The sequence below is a fragment of the Periplaneta americana genome, chromosome 1 (genome assembly GCF_040183065.1).
Source record: "Periplaneta americana isolate PAMFEO1 chromosome 1, P.americana_PAMFEO1_priV1, whole genome shotgun sequence".
NCBI classification, from domain to species: Eukaryota; Metazoa; Arthropoda; class Insecta; order Blattodea; family Blattidae; genus Periplaneta; species Periplaneta americana.
This window is the reverse complement of record NC_091117.1, coordinates 45502281-45524005: the sequence shown is the minus strand read 5'-3', so window position 1 is coordinate 45524005 and position 21725 is coordinate 45502281. Positions and strand designations below refer to the sequence as shown.

The 21725-nt window shown below is 36.0% G+C and overlaps 1 protein-coding gene across 1 annotated transcript in view; it reads left to right on the top strand.

The window, feature by feature from the left end:
• The window catches only part of LOC138695025 (uncharacterized), a 57531-nt gene that overhangs the window by 13599 nt on the left and 22207 nt on the right, over positions 1 to 21725 (top strand). Inside the window, exons 4-8 of the mRNA XM_069819340.1 lie at positions 424 to 544; positions 2905 to 3115; positions 11116 to 11336; positions 12742 to 12943; positions 17645 to 17841. Coding sequence (XP_069675441.1) covers positions 424 to 544; positions 2905 to 3115; positions 11116 to 11336; positions 12742 to 12943; positions 17645 to 17841 — 952 coding nt within the window. The remainder of the gene's footprint in view (positions 1 to 423; positions 545 to 2904; positions 3116 to 11115; positions 11337 to 12741; positions 12944 to 17644; positions 17842 to 21725) is intronic.

Genomic DNA, 21725 nt, shown 5'->3' with positions numbered 1-21725 from the left:
TATTTTTGTCGGCTTGTTCTTCACGTTGATATCTTACCATTCATACGTCTCAATACCCAATAGTTGACATAAATGGGAGGTAAACTTCTGGTTTTTTTTTTTTTTTTTCTTTTTTGCTGTTACTCAAACACCGAAATGATATTTGACATTTTTATTACTTACAATTTACAGATTCTGTTTCTCTGTTTTATTCTCCCGGGAAGTTTTTACTCTCGTACGTTTCAGGCGATAAATTTTCTACTCATAAATAAAATCCTACTTTCCTCTATTTTATAACACATTACTCTCTCGTGAACCGCGATAGTGTTACAAAGTTATGAAACCCGAGAGTTTTTCCTTGTCTTATGCAAGCGTCCACATTCAAGTGTGTGAAGACGAGCGATATGTTGGATTAACTGTAACGTAAACACTGTCTTTTCGCAGGGCCTGCCAGAATTGCACGCGAAACATATCGCAGTGCTACAACCCTCAATGTGTAGCAGCAGATGGGTATAAGAGGGGCATTCTAACAGTAAACAGAATGCTACCGGGACCCTCCATACAGGTAACGTATAAAAATGACCACGACTCATGAAGGGAAATGAAATCAACAAAATTTAATTTTAGTGAATGCTGTATGGACGTACTGATTTAGCCTTGCGTCTTTCTCTCACGAGGTATAGCGGTGATCTGGGACTTGGACGTTACACTTGTTCTCTAAAAATCCCCTTCTTTTTCTGATAAGCCACATTTTATTTTTTAAATCCCCTTTTTTCCTTGGATTCCTATTCCCGTCCTTGTCCTTCCCTTTTTCTCATTCTATTCCGCTGTTCCTTTTGTCTACCTCTCATTCTCCTTATTTTCTCTTTGCTGTTTTATTTATTTCCATTCTTCTCCTTGTCCCGCCTTTGTTCTCTTTGTTTTTCCCCTTCTTTTAATTCTTTTTCCCATATTCTCCATGTGATGGGCAGGGCATGTAGCACGTATGGGTCCACACCTGTGGAGTAACGGTCAGCGCATCTGGCCGCGAAACCAGGTGGCCCGGATTCGAATCCCGGTCGGTGCAAGTTACCTGGTTGAGGTTTTTTCCGGGGTTTTCCCTCAACCCAATACGAGCAAATGCTGGGTAACTTTCGGTGTTGGACCCCGGACTCATTTCACCGGCATTATCACCTTCATATCATTCAGATGCCAAATGACCTGAGATGTTGATACAGCGTCGTAAAATAACCCAATAAAATAAAAAAATAAAAAGCACGTATGGACGAATTCAGAAATGCATATAGAGTGTTAGTTGGGAGGCCGGAGGGAAAAATACCATTGGGGAAGCGGTGACGTAGATGGGAGGATAATATTAAAATGGATTTGAGGGAGGTGGGACATGATGATAGAGACTGGATTAATCTTGCACAGGATAGGGACCGATGGCGGGCTTTTGCGAGGGCGGCAATGAACCTGCGGGTTCCTTGAAAGCCATTTGTAAATAAATAAGTATATTCTCCATGTATTCCCCTTATTTACGTTTCATCCTCCTGTTCTCCTTGTATTCCCCTGATTCGTGTTATATTCCCCTTGTTCTTCTTTTATTGCATTTGTTCTCCTTATTGTTCCCTCGTTCTCCTCGTCTTCCCCTTGTTTTCTTTGTTTTCCTCAATGTTTTCCTTCACTTTCGCTTGTTCTCCTTCTGTTTGTATTCTCTTTGTCCTCTGATATATCCCTCTCGTCTCCCTTTTATTCTCATTATCCTTTGCACTCCCTTTCTCTTTTATTCCCATTTTGCAATTAGTATTCTCCTCATTCTTGTTGTATTTCTCTTGTTCTCCTTGTTTTCCACTTGTTCTCCTTGTTTTCCACTTGTTCTCCTTGTTTTCCCATTGTTTTCTTCTTTTCGTCAATGTTTTCCTTCACTTTCGCTTGTTCTCTTCGTTCTGCTTGCATTCCCTTATTCTCTTTGTCTATCTCTTCTCATGTATTCCCTTCCTCCCCCTTTTATTGTCATTGTCCTTTGTACTCCCTCTCTCCTCCCTTCTCTTCTCTTGTTATCATGTATTCCTTTCGTTCTCATTTTATTCCCGTTTTGCTGTTTGTATTCCATTTCTTCTTGTTGCCTTTCTCTTGTTCTCTAATTTTCTCGTTCTCCTCTATTCCAATTGTTCTCTTTGTATTCCTCTTCTTCATGTACTCAAAGTAGTGTCAAATAATAATATGTGTTCCTTTGTATAATTATTTTTATGCTCGACCATGCCGAAATGTAGTAATTATACACCTGGTAGCAGACCTTTAATGCATGTCATTAAAGTACACATACTCATTAAAGGTCAGGTCTTTCAGCCAATGACGACTCAGGTTACAACTGTTCAGCTTTCTACCGTTATAAAACCGCAAGTATCGATTATTCTCGGATATGCAATCGAAAGAGAATTAGCGAAAAGTCACGGAGGCTGGAAATCCAAAACTGTCGCAGAAGGTTATGTTCTGTTACTATAATAATTAGCGTTAATTGTACATAATATTCAAATAAATTCAATTTGTCATCTCGTTTTTTCAATGTCTAATTTAATTTCAATGTTATCTCTGTAGGTTCTTATGGCCTAGCAAGGTCAATGTGGACATCTGTTCCTCGGAAAAAATCAATCCTTTCGCGTCTGCGCACATCTCTCAACATACGGGACATTGCTAAAAAATTAATAATATCAAGTTAGAAATATGGTCGAGCATAAAACGCCGTATGAAACTCGCCTATAATGGTAATTAAGAAGCTCGTATGAAAATTATGAAACTCGCTTGCGCTCGTTTCATAAATATCCATACTCACTTGTTAATTACCTTCATTATATTCTCGTTGCATAATGTACTAATTTTCTGAGACCTTAACTTTAGATAATAACTAGACAATTTTATCAATATAGAACGTGTTTGCTACAGGTGTGTTACGGAGACAAGATTGTGGTGGACGTTAAAAACAAAATGCCCTCTCAATCTACGACCATTCACTGGCACGGGATATTTCAGAGGGGAACACCTTTCTACGATGGAGTGCCAATGATTACCCAATGCCACATAGACGAAGGAACCACCTTCAGATATCAGTTCTATGCTAACCAGCCTGGAACCTTTTACTGGCACTCCCACGACGGTGAGATTCCTAAATTAATCAAGCGACCAAAAAAATATACTGTTAGGCCTAAGTACAGGAACATCGTTTTATTTTTACTTCAATTTTAATTGTACCCGAGTTTTGGAATGTACTTCACTGCCACACCCTCTACTAGTAAACTTTCAACCGTACTCTAATACAGAACCAAGGCCATGTATGCAGTCAAAGTAAATAGTACTGAGCTAGTGAATATAGTACGTTCTAGAAATACATTCGCGTTTTCCAGTGACGAAAGAGCTTTCAATATTAAATCATATTTTCGCACAAATTCTATCGTCCGTTTGCCTACGTCGCATCCCGGTATCCTCACCCGCTTCTGCTCGCCCCTCTGTAAACTATAAATGACAATTTATTACATGTGCCGTCTATGCTTATCCTTATTTAACAAATATATTGGTTATACAATATTTTGTTACATAATATATTTATTTGAACGTTTTCGGCTCTATGGAGCCATCATCAGACACAAGTAAGCCCATATGTATCGTGTGAGTACACTATATGTTGCCGTACAAGTAAACTCAATTAATGTTAAAAATTAAAAGACATGTTTCTGTTTAAAATCAATAATTGTAAGGCAGAAATTACAATATAAGGCGGCTCTATGGGCCGTGATAAGATGTTACAATTGCTGATGATAAAATTAACTAAAATACTTTAAAATTGTTAAGATCAGAATTAATAGTCGTCCAGTTTGATGGTTATGTAGCTTACCATATTTGGTGGGAGCTGGGGCGACAGCTGTGGGGAAGAAAGTATCAAATGTAATATCTATACTCAAAAATTTCAATGATGCTCGTTTCCAGAACAAAGTATATACATATCTCAATGCTATTAATGCCAAGATCTTAATAATTCACATGAATCTAATAGAGAACATCTCGTGTAGAGATTTTATATGTACAGTAACCCTTAAAAGGAATGAGACGACTCTTGGTCGTCGGAAGTTAAAGTTCTACAGCGCGGTTCACTCGATATCGACGTAACGATACATAACATGAGAAATACAGCAAGAATTGTTACGAGGACCACAACAAGGACAAGGACCAAAATCAGAATCGCGAAGAAGAATGCCATTTAAGGCCACGATTTCACAACATAGCTGGATCACAAGTTATCATTGCTTCTCTGTACCGAATGGCAAATGCCTGCTATGGGATCTACATTCTAGACTGCTGTTGTCACTGTCTTGTCTCGGTAGCTCATATAGTAGCGTGTCGGTTCCTCTGCTTAACCGAAACGTCTCGTGTTCGATCCCAGGTGAAACTTTTTTTTATTGAGGTGTACTTAATTTCTTCAGAGTTCCTAGACTATCTAATTTGTCGAAAAATATGAATAATTTATGCCCAATTTCTGGGGCTTACAAGTGGGCTGAACCTCGTCAAAAAAATAAATCTTACTTGAAAGTTAAGAGTATTTTTCCTCAAACAAAAATCACAAGAAACAAAAAGAGACCTGTCAACTTAAAATCTTGTCCATATACCATCAGCTTCTATTACAGCTCTAAGTCGGTCCGGCATGGATGTCACGAGATTGTGGAATAAATTCTAATCCCCGGCGAGATCTTCCCAGGTTTCAACAACTTGATCCCACAATTCGTCTCGATTTCGAGGGCGTCGGTGGGCATAGGTGGCTATCCTTCTCTTTTTGAATTCCGCCCATAAATTTTTGATGACATTCAAATCAGGTGACTTCGGAAGCTAATTAATGATTTCGATCTCGGGTCTACTTTGAAACCATCTTTGAATGCTTGCGGCATAGTGCACGGGATGGTTATCCTGTTGGAACAGCAATGTTCCTTCGGGAAAACGTTCTAGGGGCGGAAGGAAGGAATATATTTTCCAGAATGTGCTCATAAATTCCCGTATTAAACCGGCCATCGATGCGTTCTATAACGCCAGGTACATCGTAAGACATCCACCCCAACACGATATCACAGTCTACTATATAGAGTCACGAAGCTTGAGTTTTAAGGGTGCTAGAAACAATAGACTGTGACAGTACTATTTTGCATTGCCTGTAATGAGGCGATATTAGCGATCCTAGTGGTGAGCAACAATCTACTGTTTGCATATTTACTACGTATTGAGCTTCGGGACTGTATATACTAGACTGTGACAATATGCTAAAGCGCCCCGATCTTTCACGCCGGTGCACATAGCGCTGATCATGTCGGAGACCATCCTCACGATAGACACGGACAGGACTTTCGTAATCACTCGAGATGGTTGTTTCGTCGGAGAAAATTACATTTCTCCAATCGAAATCCACTCGATTGGTAACGAAGGCAAGACGGTCGACAGCTTGTGCTTCCCCCAATATTTCCATTTGCGCAGCCCTCCGGCTCCTAATACCGCGGTTCCTCAATCTGCTGATCACAGTCTGTGAAGAACCGGGAAAGTTAGATGCTGCTCTTATTTCGTTAGCAGTCCGAAAGGGATCCTGTCGAACTTCCTAGAATAAGAGAGCATCCTCTTCCAATGAAGAAATCCGGGGACGCCCAGGAATAGGTCGATTTTCGACCTCCCCTGAATTTGGTAACGATGAACCCACCTCTCGGCTGTACTTCCAGAAACACCGACCAAACAGCCAGCAGATCTAGCCCCATATCCAGCCGTCAACTAGAGCTATAACTCGCTGTCTCATGTCACGTCGGTTCGCCATTAAGATGAGAAATGAGGGATGATGATAATACTTTAGTGCAGACAATGACTATTTAACATGATATAGAATTATTGAAATAAGGGTCATCTTGCACAGTAAGAGTTAATAAATCAACTCTAACTTAAATATTTAAATAACAGGATATAACAGGAAGTCCAATTGTTGCGAAGCTAATCAAATTAAATCTAATTACATTAAGTAAACAAACCCCAAGTTATGACACCACATTGCTACAGCTAAATTGTAGGTTATTAACATAAGCATTGAATAGGTCCGTGCTTATGTATTGGACGACAAAACCAGACATCGAAAAGTTCGAATCTTGCCGAGGAATGTAACTTCTTCCTTTTTATAATGTAAATCAGACTTCTAACTACAATCATTAATATTTCTTAATATTTATAGCCAACATTGAATTTGTAAAGAAAAGGCTTTAGAAATCTCATATGGAATTTGTGATCTGTAGTGACATAGACATATATTATCTCTCGGAACTTTTTCGCAAAAGTAAATTAAATTCAGTCCTTGAAACTGGAAATCTTAGTCGTAGACTAATTTCTCCACCAGCATACAAGCTGAATTAGCACAGCAATTGATAAAAGTTTTGTACACTGAATTAGACTGAATTCCTATTCGGCAGCACCTATAATCAATGGCTTGTATGAACATGATAAACAAATCCTGTTTCCAATGTTACTGAACAATTTCAAAATATTAATTTAAAAACTAAAAAAGGGTCGTAAATGCTGTATCTAGTGATTATTTACATTTATGTCTACAAAATGAATCTTGGAAAAACGTATATGTTACTGGTACTACTGATATTAAGAGTAAATGTATTGTATTTTTCACTTAATTTCATAATCACTTCAGTGGATGTTCTCCACTCAATGTTGTGAAAAAATTCAAAAGTAAAATCATGTAGATAATGCAGGGACTTACAAATCTCATGTATTAAAAAGAAGAATCTATATATAATGAGCTGCAATGTAACTATCTTCATATTCTTAAATACTACAAGAAGTACAGTGTAATTTATCAAAATTTATGAAAGAGGGAAATAGAACACATTTGAATAGAAAAGCACAAAATCCAGATAATGCAATTAAAGCTATTCGGAATATTATTAAAGTTAAACTTGTAGATATCCTAAGAAAGAAAATATTTTTTTCATTAAAATTAGTGATTATAAAGTAGAGGATCCCAAATCTATTGCAAATTCTTTTAACGTCTTATAGTATATAGTACAGAAATATTATTGACAACTTAAACATTCAAGATTTTGCAAAAGATACTGCAATTAGTTACTTAACACATGCATTTAATAGTTAGTATTAATATATGTAATTAATCAATAACTGCAACAGTGCTTACACAATCAATCATAACATGAATTAAATTGAATGCACATTAAATTAAACACGTAGATAAAATAGTTAAAATCAACTGAAGGGATGAGAATGAAATAATCCAAAGCCACACTTTTAACAAAGATTGTTTTGTGCGAGTGCATTTATTACACATATGGGAAAACTACTAATAAAATATTGTAATAATTACTCAACAGATGACATGGCCTACGGACTCTAAACCTTTGTAATCGTTTGTCTGTGTGGCTTAGGAATATATTTCTAATTTCATTTTGTTAGTTTTTAATATATATATATATATGCATTTACATTGTATGTGTGTATAAATGCATTGATTAGATTAACGTTTATAATATTATAACTTGTAATTTTGTAATTTCTGTGATCATTAACACTTAATCTGATGACTTTGTACAACTCTATTTCAACGTTATTTAGAAAAAAAATCGTAGATATAGACTAAGAATCGAACTCGCTCTCTTCTACACAATAGGCAGAGATCTTAGCGTCTGAGCTATTGCAACGACACGAAAGCTTTACTTTCTGTGCGGAGTGTCGATCTAGTCATGAAGGTCCATTGTCGATTTAACTACACGATTTACGTATATATTTATCTCTTATTTATGTAATATTATCATATTTTTTGCAGTTTTTGAAGTGAATTCCGGAACGATGCTAGTAACAAACCAAATAGCTTGAATCTAATAACTCAATATTCGTTATCTTGTGTATCAGTGCTCTGGTCTCTGATCATGCGCAGTGTTTTACATCTGAGACTTAGGAATATTCAATCGTCTCATTCCTTTTCAGGGAAACTGTACGTAAGCGCACGGAACAGTTGTTTATTAGTTAAAAGTTTGAACTATTAATTGTTAAGAGGGCAAATTTATACAAAATTAATAAGAGAACGTAAATGACTGTGTCTTAGATTGAAAACTGTATGAACTGTAACTTACTATGATGAGTGAGGATGTGTTCTTGAGTTCAGTGGTGGCAGAAAGCAACTGGTCGATGCGCTCCGTGTACAAAAATTACGTAAACTATGTCACAGCTAATGGAGGAAGGGGGGGGGGGAGAATAGTGGTAGGTTGAAAACCTATCACGTGTACTGTGTGCGTTCAGATTGAATAACGGATTATATAAATTTGGAATGTGCTCATTTAAAAGAGGAATACCTAATTTTAATGCCCGGGCTATATGAAAATCTTCTGCTGCAGTGATATACGCGCAATTATTTAAAGGGAGGATTACACGTAATGTTTCATTGATATTGGTTAATTCGTGGCCATTCTCAATAAGGTGGGTCGCGAATTTAGATTTTCTCCTCTTGTATTTCATGTTCATTAAATCTGGTTTTAAAATTCCTACGAGTTTGTCCTATGTATTTGTGAGGGCAATTTTTGCAATGTAGCATATATATCCTCCTGTTCTGATGCTTGTCGATTACGTTAATTTTATTGGGTAAAATATTATTGAGTTTATTACTTGTTCGGAACGCTAGTTCAATGCCATGTTTTTTGAAAAGGTTATTAAGTTGGTTAGAAACTTTACCAAAGTATGTCATAGGGACTCGTTTTTTAGGTGTACTCACACCATACATATGGGCTTACTTGTTTCTGATGATGGCTCCATAGAGCCAAAAACGTTCAAATAAATATATTATGTAACAAAATATTGTATAACCAATATATTTGTTAAATAAGGATTAGCATAGACGGCACATGTAATAAATTGTCATTTATAGTAATTAGCTTATCGGCCCCATCATGCCTCTTAAATTTGTAACCTCTGTAAACTGTTAAAAATTACTTAAATAAAAGGGCCTCGTGAAGTAATTAACTGTCACGTGATTTCCCCTCTTTCTATGACCCTGCGATAAAACCACTTGGACGGACAGTAGATAGCATGTCTGAGTAATTTTATCTTTCCGGTTCGGGCAGAAGTGAAGGTTGAATTTACGGTACGTAAGGTACTCTTTTATAAAGTAGAAACAGAATTATTTCAACATGAGTTACTAGCACGAAGGACGAAACTGGTAATTGGAATTAGGTACAATAGTCTATAGTGCGATAATATGCACAAAAGAACGGAAGCCTGTATCGAAATGAACGGCCACAATTTTCAAAAATGTTTTTTAAATATCCATATTATGACTATTTTTCAATTTAACTTCATTCTCTATATTGTACGCTAATGTGCTGTAACAGTATAATATATACTGCATAATGAATACGTCGGAATGGATAGCACAGTTCGTGAGTAAAAACAATTATTATTAATACAGTACTGTATTTTGATTAGAAAACCTAATGAAAATTATCAAACTCAAAATCGTGATATTTCCTAGTTTACGTAAATGGATGAATGACTTTTCTTCCCTCCTATGTCTAGTAAAGTGATTTGTTTGTATTTTACGCCAGTATCATCAAACTCCGGACGTGGGAGGGGGCAACAAACAGTGTTTCCGGTTCTCAAAAATTAATTCAAAGGTATAGCCAGGTTAACATTAGAAATGTTAGTAAAAATAAAATGATGTCCCTGTACAACTAGAATTGTAACATATATCTTCTATGATATACGGTTAGGGGAGAGTCGGGTAGTATCGGACAGTGCGTTTCTTTCATCTACCACCATATGGTAGTACCTGAATGACATGGTTACGTTTCTCTATGCGACATCACAGAAACGTAACCATGTCAATCAGGTACTATCATCGTGTGGTAGATGAAAGAAACTCACTGTCCAATATTACCCGACGTCTGATACTACCCGACTCTCCCCTAATAAAATGTCACGAATTACATAATCCATATCTTGACATTACAAGGAGTATGCTATATCTGAAGTAAAGCTTCAAAGATTACAAGTGCCTGGTTATAAATTAATTTTTACACAAGAAATCTCTCGAGCTCCTCTTCTACATGAAATGTGTTTTCTCCACAATCTTAGGAGAATAAATAATAAACTGCAGCATATCTAAATAACTTCGAAATATACACGGTATTCGCCATAGATTACAAGACATTCCTTACAGTTAGAGAAAACCTCGGCAAAAACCCAATATGTGAAAGGCTTACAAGACATCACAAACTTCGTCTTATTTTATATGAAAAAGTAATCGCAATATCTGTGCTAAATGCCTTAAGTGGTTAAAACATGAAGGGGTGGGAATGGATGAAAAAATATTTTTTAACAAGATGAAACAAACATCACAGGCTTCCTCCTGTAAAGCGAACATCGGCGAACATCGAACTTTGCCATAATCTGAAACTTGAATAGGACATTGCACAGTAATGCACGACGCTAAACTTCCATCATCCATGTAGTCACACACCATCTATTGTTGTCGAGCAATTGTTATTTATTTGAATTTTATGTGAAGAATGTAATTATAGCCACTTTTATTGGTAATTGGTGTAGTAACCACTGTCATGTATTTTTTAAAAGAATATGATTTATCTATTTACACTTAATATTTCTATGGATGTTTAATCATATTTAATTAACAAAAATTATCTGTGTTTACATCTAAATAAAAATTCAGACGAAAAATGTGTTCTAAAATCCTTACGCAGCAAAAAGCATTGAAGGATGGGAGTGGAGGGCAGGAGAGGCCAGCGAACTGGACGGGGCAAGTTTGAGCTAGCTGTACAGATCCGTTTCTTCTTCAAAGCAGACTTCGGTTCTTGTCACTCTCGGCAAACTTCTACCGGATATCCCTCCTAAAATGCACGACACTAGACAAAACCACTTAAAACCTAGGTCAGATTCGCGAGACATCGGGATTTGAACCCGGGATCTTCTTCCGAATACAAGTGCAGTGCTTTATCACTGAGACACCTCGGTCGATTATCTTTGTGTTTGAACCTTTATTCCGACACTATTTTCTTTAATTGCAAATATTAGTGGTTTATAGGCCTGTCTCTTCAAATGTGATATGTTCAGGTATTCAGAAGTCCGACGGGCTGCAAGGGAGTCTGGTTGTGAGGCGGGCCCGGGATCATGAACCGAACGCCCAGCTCTACGATTATGACCTGCCCGCTCATGTGATCATGATCAGCGATTGGTCCCACAGGCCTGCCATCGATCACTTCCCCGGACTGGTAGTTCCGGTTACTTATACTTATGGAGTGTTCTTCTTGATCAACGGTAGAGGCCGTTACACAGTATGTCCACACAACTACTATATTTAGCCGTAAATCTTGAGGGCTTCTCTTGATTTTCGATGACCGGATTTCGGCATGAGTGCTTAAACATAAGCTTACTTTGTTTCATTGTACGCCATATACAGAGTTAACCGTAAATAATGTTAGTAATTTCATTCTGAAAAGAAATTTTAAAATGTTACATTAGTTCGGATCAAATTTCTGAACATTTAAAGAACAAAACTAAAATCCTTTCAATTATTTATTATCATAATACACTAATCTCTCAAATCTCTTAAATTTTACCCAGCATTTGCTCATATTGGGTTGAGGGAAAATCCCGGAAAAAACCTCAACCAGGTAACTTGCCCCGATCGGGAATCGAACCCGGGCCACCTGGTTTCGCAGCCAGACGCGCTGACCGTTACTCCACAGGTGTGGACTTGACTGTTAATATTGAGAATTAAATCAATGGCTCTCCCAAAACAAGCTATTAAATTTTTCACACAAAATAATTTATTTCTTGAAAAAGCAGCAAAAATTTTATTCAAATCTTTTGTTTGAAATATATCAAATAAAAAAATGAAATTGCATTACTTATACTTCATCCTGTATGTTATGTAGCTACAGTCTAATCCGTTTGGGTATGGATAATATTAATTTATTATTATAAAGCTATTATGATAATAGGAAAAATTTCTTGTTGGTTATATTATAATTAAAAGATGGGAATTATGACAATCTACAATGCATAATCTCAAAGGACAAATGAAAATCGTACAGTAGATAATTAAGATGGCTACTACAAATCAACAGCGGGCACATTGTGTTCTTTGGTATGGTAGATTTGAGAGTGTTAAAAGAGTTCAAAGGGAATTTTGACGTGAGTATGGTGTGCGTAATGTACCTAAATACGATTCCATAATGTTATGGTATCGAACATTTGTAGAAACAAGTCCTGTGTTAAAATAACACGCAGGAGCTCGCAGGCGAAACCCAGTACGAGAAGCAGCTATCTCTTGGCTTGGTCCCCACACTCCCCAGATCTAACCTCTTCTGACTTCTTCGTGTGGGGTTTTGTTAAAGACATTGTCTATCCACAGACACCAAGGAACGTTGATCATCTGAGAATAAAAATCAACAAATCACCCCTCTTATGTTACAACTGACATGGGCTGAATTGCATCACCGTTATGAGTTGTGCGGGGTGCGCAATGGGGGTCATGTTGAGCTCTGAGGAATCTGCTATCTTTCAGTATTGTATACAGAAAGTTGCCACAAATAAAGTTCAGTAGTAAATGTTTTACGGTGTTTTATTTTATCCATACTCATACGGACAACCCGTAGTTTAAAAATGATTCGCTGTAAGTTTTCTTCTGCGTTAGCTATTACCATTTCACTTTTATGTGTAAAATATTTGTTTAAGGATCCCGTTGAGGGCAACATCACTACTCCGTACTCCGTTTTCCGCGTGCATCCAGGGAAGAGGTACAGATTTCGAGTGATCGGCGCCATCTGCATTCACTGTCCCGCCTTGTTGAGCATCGACGGCCACAACCTCACCATAATCGATACCGACGGCAATGCCGTCAAGCCGGTTGAAGTGCAGGCGTTGCACTTACACTCAGGTAAGTAATGATATGCACGCATTTACATCAATTATTCTTGCTCTATCTTATAAACGGCAAGGTTTATATCAATTTTGAAATGATTCGCGTCGGTCTCTTTAAACCCTAATTTTTTTTTCACATTGTTTCAGAATAATTGCCAGATCCAGAATTTTGATTTCCATTAAATGTATTTATTCATTTATACTACTCTGCCCAAGGGCAGGTCTTTCATTGCAAACCCAGCATTCTCCCGACGAAATTCACGTTCAACAATAGTCACAGATTCAAATTTTGCCAGCCACAAAACACATTTCACGTTTCTTTGGACATCCGTATCGCATAATCAACTGTAGCAATGAAAATTATTGCATTCTTTGGATTGTTATCGTCTTTCGTTTCTTTCAGTATTTCAAACTTACAGACGAAAAACTTTATGAGCTTTACTCTCAGCTGGCACCAATATCACATTTCTACCTCAATTCAATAAAAAAAATATATAATCCTCTGTAACCTCAACATGACTTTGGGACATACTATATAGCGCAAATGGGGATGGGCGTAAAAACAATGGATAGCAAACAATAGAACACTGTGGTTGCTATACCAACTGCCATGTTTACTCTCAATTCATACAGGGTTTGGTCCTTTTGTAATGACTATTACACTTTTACTACGTCACACTACTTTTCACCAATAAAACGGTACGAGAGGACGTCTTTCAACCAATCATGGCTGCTTATCGCACAATTTTATCGCGTCCCTAGCATTTGTTTAATTTTTTCGCTTCCCTAGCATTTGTTTATTTTTATCACTACCCTAGCATTTGTTTCTTTCTTTGCCAACATTTTAAACTGCACTGGTCTAGACGTCAAAAAAAAAAAAAAAAACAGAAAAATACAAACCACTCCAGTCGATGCACAGTAGTTTCAAATATGACTCGTATTATCATTCAATAACAAGAATTAATAAACATCACTGGTCATAGCTATGCATCTTCCCTGAAACCCAATTTACAATAAATGAAAAGCACCATTCAGAAATCCTGAATAAGTTGAGGGATACACCATGTACATCAACGAGTTTCACTTCTTTTACGCACACGTCCAATATAACATCAACTGAACCACCAACCACTAAAACACTCAAATTTGAAAATTGTACTTTCAATAATTGTTTCTTTTAAAATTATTCATGTTTATTTTTTATTTCATCATCGTTAATTAAAACGTTTCTTGTTTATTTCATCATCCATAATTAAAACGTTTCCAACACATATTTACAGTATATTATTTAGGTTATGTTATAGCTTCTGCTATATGATATTATGGATAGTCACGTATCAGAGATTATTTAATACCAAGATTTATTGAAAATCATCTGTCAAGTGACGTTGATTACTGGGATACGGATGATTGAAGTGGAATGCAACGTTTTAAAAAAACGAAACTGAATCAACACAGCCTTCTTGACTAGTAACCGTCCACAGAGTTCAATGAAAATTCCATAGTTGGCATAACTGCCATCTAGCATAATGGTACAATAATCCACTTGAAGACAGTTGTATTTTCGTAAGTCAATTAATGTTTTATTGTATTGGAGTACTTTGTTACTTATTTTTTTTAGTTGGTTATTTAACGTCCCTGTATCAACTACGAGGTTATTTAGCGTCGATGAGATTGGTGATCGTGAGATGGTATTTGGCGAAATGAGGCCGAGGATTCGCCATAGAATACTTGGCATTCGCCTTTCGGTTGGGGAAAACCTCGGAAAAAACCCAACCAGGTAATCAGCCCAAGCGGGGATCGAACCCGCGCCCGAGCGCAACTTCAGACCGGCAGGCAAGCGCATTAACCGACTGAGCCACGCCGGTGGCTTTGTTACTTCTAATATTTATATACTTTCTTCTAATAGTGTAATAGTCAATTAAATCCCACTCGAGCTTGATTTTCTCTAGATAAATCAAAACCTCTAGTGAGATAAAATTCGTCACCAGTATGTTTTGACCACGGTAGGTTTTGTAAAAATGCCATGTTTTATCACAAAGTATATTTCGTCACACTTTCTTGTGACAAAACGCATTCCGTCATAGTCTCGTTTCACGGGATTTCAAAGAATTTGCAGTGAAACATAACATGGAAATCAGTAAATTTGTATATACCACAACTGTTGTGCATCAGAATATATCACCGAACTTTACGAGAAGTTCCCAGCCAAACCGTATCCATGGTTATCAAGAATGTGAGAATATTATTCTCGTCTTTGTATTCTTGGTACCTTTCCATGAATCGACAGCAATGTGTTTCTTCTTTTTACGCAGTGGTGATTGCCCACAGTCCAATGTTTTCATGTCCTGGTGTAAATATGCAGCTTCACTCACTCTGCACCATGTACTGTTTTTTTTTTCCATTGTTTCCAGCTTTTGCAGCTTCAAGTAGTTGTATATTAAAATCAGCTTGAAATTGTTTTCACTGTTAATATGCTGTGCATGGCGCTACACAAAGGCTGAAGCAGGCTCCATCGAAGTTTCAGCTGCCTGCTTCATCGACTGAACGCATTCGTCAATATGGATCCTAACCTAGTCTGGTGCATGACCTGTGTACTCTCTGGAACCCTTGATAATGCAACTTCTGTCTTCAGATGCAGTACTGTTATTGCAGAGTTGCAAAGTCCCACTGGTCATACCATACAACACCAACTGCTTAAACGTGTAACTTCATGGGTTAATTTTTCCTTTCCCAGTTTAGACTTTGAGGAAAGCATGTTGTCTGACATAACAGTTTCACGATGGAACGGGAATGAGTCGGCGATAATATCTATGAAAATAACTAAACAAGAAATTAACAATCTTTGTCTAAATATGAAATTAACAAAACAATAAATGAACAACATTTGTCTATCCATGAAAGTAACCAAACAATAAATGAACAACCTTGGTCTATCTATGTAAATAACCAAACAATAAATGGACAACATTTGTCTATATGTGAAAATAACCATACAACAAATGAGGAACCTTTGTCTATCTATGACAATAAACAAAACATAAATGAACAATCTTTTTTTTATCAATGAAAATAATCAAGAAATAAATAAACAACCTTTTTCTATCTATGAAAATAACCAAACAATTAATGAACAACCTTTGTCTATGAAAATAACGAAACAATAAATTAACAAACTTTGACTATCTATGAAAGTAACGAAACAATAAATGAAGAACCGTTGCCTAGCTAGGAAAATAACCAAACAATAAATGAAGAATTTTGTCTATCTATAGAAATAAGCTAACAATAAATTATCATTTGTCTGTCTATGGAAATCAAACAATAAATGTACAATTTTCGTCTATCTATGAAAATAACCAAACAATAAATAAACAACCTTTGTCTAATACGAAAATAACCAAACAATAAATAAACAACCTTTGTCTAATACGAAAATAACCAAACAATAAATAAACAACCTTTGTCTAATACGAAAATAACCAAACAATAAATAAACAACCTTTGTCTAATACGAAAATAACAAAAGAATACATAAACAACATTTGTCTAATACGAAAATAACCAAACAATACATAAACAACCTTTGTCTAATACGAAAATAACCAAACAATAAATAAACAACCTTTGTCTAATACGAAAATAACCAAACAATAAATAAACAACCTTTGTCTAATACGAAAATAACTAAACAATAAATAAACAACCTTTGTCTAATACGAAAATAACAAAACAATACATAAACAACATTTGTCTAATACGAAAATAACCAAACAATAAATAAACAACCTTTGTCTAATACGAAAATAACCAAACAATAAATAAACAACCTTTGTCTAATACGAAAATAACCAAACAATAAATAAACAACCTTTGTCTAACACGAAAATAACCAAACAATAAATAAACAACCTTTGTCTAATACGAAAATAACCAAACAATAAATAAACAAACTTTTTCTAATACGAAAATAACCAAACAATAAATAAACAACCTTTGTCTAATACGAAAATAACTAAACAATAAATCAACAGCCTTTGTCTATCTATGCACATATCCAAACAGTAATGAAAAATCTTGTCTATCTATAAAAATAAGTCAACAATAAATGAACAAATTTTGTCTATTAAAATAATCAAACAATAAATGAACAACCTTTGTCTATCTATGGAAATAACCAAACAATAATAATGAACAGTCTTAACCAAACAATAAATGAAGAATCTTTGTCTGTCAATGGAAATTAGCCAATAATGAATGAACAACTATTGTTTAAGTACAAAACTAATAAGTGACAAAATATGGCCGTTATGAATTTATATATACATACTGTGACGAAAATGTAAAGTGTGACAAAACATACCTATGACGAAAAAAGTGTGGCGAAAAGGCGGGATCACAATTCATATAATGTGCCTACTCTAAAGAGTCCTAGCACAGAGAAGATTCAGGGTATCTGAAGAGAAGAGATGTTGATTATCAATGCTGACGATTATCTTAATAGCAATTGCATAAGCGAAGAACGTATTAACGCATAAAATTTGCTGTTGAGTTTCCAATACAGCCTACCTCGACGTTTAGTGGAGAAATGAAATTGAAAGGGGGATTTGTGCCCATATGTCCCTTAACGAGAGCCGCCATTGGTTTCAACATGAGTTCCCTAACATTAAGTAATGTATTACTTATTATACATTTTAAAAACTGAATTAATCCGTAGGTGAACGATATGACTTCGTCCTGAATGCTACAAATGAGGTGAACTCATACTGGATACGAGTTAAGGGCATGGGCAAGTGTGCCCCTGACGAGACTGCTCAACAAAGGGCTGTGCTGCAGTACCAAGGAGCGGAGGATACTGAACCCCGCGAACATGAGTTCAAGGATGAGGATGAGAAACTATCGCCAGATGTCAAGGTAAGAAAAAAAAATCTACATACATACATACATAAATATATAAAGTATTATGCCCAAGGACAAGTCTTTCACTGCAAACCCAGCTTTCTACAGTCTTTCCTATTTTCTGCCTTGATCTTAGTCTCTACATATGATCCATATATCTTAATATCGTCTATCATCTAATATCTTTTTATACCCCGAACTCGTCTCCCGTTCACCATTCCTTCCAGTGTATCCTTCAGTAAGCAGTTTATTCTCAGCCAGTGACCCAACCAATTCCTTTTTTCCTTTCTGATAAGTTTCAGCATCTTTCTTTCTTCACCCAATCTTTCCAACACAGCTTCATTTCTTATTTCGTCTGTCCATTTCACACGCTCCATTCTTCTCCATATTCACATTTAAAATGATTCTATTCGATTCGCTTCGTCGTAATGTCCATGTTTCTGCCCCGTAAAATGTCACACCCCACACAAAGCACATCACTTGTCTCTTCCTTAGTTCTTTTTTCAGAGGTCCGCAGATGCTCCTTTTTTTTTTTATTAAAAGCTTCCTTTGACATTGCTTTTGACTTCCTGGCTGCAGCTCATGTTACTGCTTATAGTACATCCCAAGTATTTGAACTTGTCTACTTGCTCTACTGCCTAATTTGCAATTCGAAATTTACTTTCTTTATTTTTCTTCCGACAACCATAGTCTTCGCCTTGTTTGCATTTATCTTCATCCCATACTGTTCACAAGTGTCATTTAGCTCCAATAGTATATCACTTAGTATCGTCTCCTCTTCTACAAACACCGCCATATCATCAGCAATCTTATGCACTTTATTCTTCTTTCACCTACTTTGACCCCTCCCATGTTCTGGAAACAGTTCTTCACCAAATCCTCCAAGTAGATGTTGAACGTCAGAACTTAATATACAAAGTGTCCAGGACTAAAGAGTGGGGTTCTAATGAGTGATTATGTGTGAAACGTGACCCAAGTGATGTAGACCAGAAATCAAGTTTCTTTATAAATCATTTGATTTTTCTCCTGGATGTTATTATGTTAACATCTAGGCCTTGCAAACTGCTATTCGAAATGTTTAAGTGTTCGAATGTATCAGCAAGGTAGGGTACTAAAATGATCTTCATGTAACATTTCACGTCATTGTTGCATTATATCTTTCTATTTTGGTCGTTCTTTGAGCGGTATATACTAATTTTGAGTAAATCTGATGATTGGAGGATTACATCTGAGCTCTTGTCACAAATCAATATGGGGAAAAAATGTGTTTCCATTGCAAACATGATTTGCACCATGGTTTCTTTTTCTTTAACGGTACTGGGCATTCTGAACATATGGCTCTTCTGTATAAGTGAAATAAGCTAATAAAAGTGTGCTATTGCTTTTAAATTTTCTATTTTTACAGCATACACACAATATTTTCGGTTCTTTAGGTTATCCATCTACCTCATATTCTGAATTTTATAAACAAAATATTAAAAAAAAAAATATATATATATATATATTAAACCGGAAAAAAATATTAATTAAATCTAAGCTAAACACTGGTTATTTTGGAACATTTTTCTCAGCAATTACTGGGGCTAAGAGGCTAAAATTTTGAATAGTCCTCTTTTATATGAAAGTGAGTAAACGTGCTCATTTCACATAGTTATCAAAATTGTTATGGACTTTCCAGCCAAGAAAGTATGAAAAAATATCAAATGTTTTAAAATATATTTTCAGGATGAAAAATATTTTTTTCTATTGAACGAATGTTCATAAAGTGACGGAAATTATAGGAGATACGAGTACATTCAGTTGCATTGGGAATATGCTTGAATTTTTATGAACCTTATAGTGCTAAGGGTTTCTGAGAAAAATATTTCTAAAATACCCTATGTTTACAACTTAAATTTAATTAATATATTTCAGGTTTAAACATTTTTATAAAATAAAGTGTATGATGTAGAAAGAAAACCTAGAAACCAAAATATAGGTTACTTGCTAATATTTTGTGTACATTGTGGTGGTGGTGGTGGTGGTGGTGGTGGTGGTGGTGGTGGTGGTGGTGGTGGTGGTGGAGGCGTTGGCGGCGACGGTGGTGGTAGTTTACTTACTTACAAATGGCTTTTAAGGAACCCGGAGGTTCATTGCCGCCCTCACATAAGCTCGCCATCGGTCCCTATCCTGTGCAATATTAATCCAGTCTCTATCATCATATCCTATCTCTCTCAAATCCATTTTGATATTGTCCTCTCACCTACGTCTCGGCCTCTCCAAACGTCTTTTCCCTCCGGTCTCCCAACTAATACTCTATATGCATTTCTGGATTCGTCCATACGCGCTACATGCCCTGCCCATCTCATACTTCTGGATTTAATGTTCCTAATTGTGTCAGGTGAAGAAAAAAATGAGTGCAGTTCTACGTTGTGTAACTTTCTCCATTCTCCTGTAAATTCATCTCTCTTAGCCCAAATATTTTCCTAAGAACCTTATTCTCAAACACCCTTAACCTATGTTCCTCTCTCAAAGTGAGAGTCCAAATTTCATAATCATACAGAACAACCGGTAATATAACCGCTTCATAAATTCTAACTTTCAGTTTTTTGACAGCAGACTAGATGACAAAAGCTTCTCAGTCGAATAGTAGCAGGCATTTCCCTTATTTCTTTTGCGTTTAATTTCCTCCCGAGTGTCATTTATATTTGTTACTGTTGCTCCAAGATAATTTAATTTTTCCACCTCCCTGAAGGATAAATCTGCAATTTTTATATTCTATTTCGTACAATATTCTGGTCACGAGACATAATCATATACTTTGCCTTTACAGAATTTACTTCCATATCTATCGCTTTACTTGCTCAAGTAAAATTTCCGTGTGTTCCCTGATAGTTGGTGAATTTTCTCCGTACATATTAACGCCATCCAAATAGACAAAAAGCTGTCGCAACCCGTTCAATACTAATTCATCTGTGTTATCCTGAACTTTCCTAATGGCGTATTCTAGAGCAAAAGTTAAAGGTAAAGGAGATAGTACATCTCCTTGTTTAACCCGCAGTGAATTGGAAAAGCAACAGACAAAAAGTAGCCTATGTGGACTCTGCTGTACGTTTCACTGAGGCACATTTTAATTAACCGAAGTTGTTTCTTAGGAATAGGCTACCAAAGTCAATGAGAATATTATATAAAACTTCTCTCTTAACTGAGTCATGTGCCTTTTTTAAATCTATGAATAACTGATGTACTGTACCCGTATACTCTCATTTTTTCTCTAATATCTGTGGAATACAAATCATCTAATCAATAGTCGATCTATTACGCCTAAAACCGCATTGATGATCCCCAATAATTTCATCTACATATGGAGTTAATCTTCTCAAAAGAATATTGCAAAAATTTTGTACGACGTCAACGAAAGTGATATTCCTCGAAAGTTACTAAAGTTAGTCTTGTCCTCCTTCAATTATGGACTCCTTCCATTGTTCTGGTACAATTTCCTTTTTCCAAATAGCATGCACAAACTTATAAATTTCGCTAGATAATGCGCTTCCACCCTCTTGTATTAATTGTGCTGGAATTTGATCGATATCTGGAGATTTGTACTTTTTCAGATTTTCTATGCCAATTTCGATTTCTGAAAGTGTGAGTTCGGGTATAAATGGCTCAGATAGCCTAAAACTCAAAATATACCTTCAAATATTTTGTGTATCCTGTAAAAATTGTAAATTGATAGATTGGAAATTTGAAGAGTAATAGCGAAATTTCTTCACTCATACATAACAGAAACACACTTAGACTACCCAGTCGCCTTAAGGGGAGAGGATGGTATTTTTTTAAAACTTTTTTCCTATTTGGTGTAAATTATTAATTTTTGTATGTAGAGAGTTCATAGCTGTTGCAACTGAACCTATTAAAAA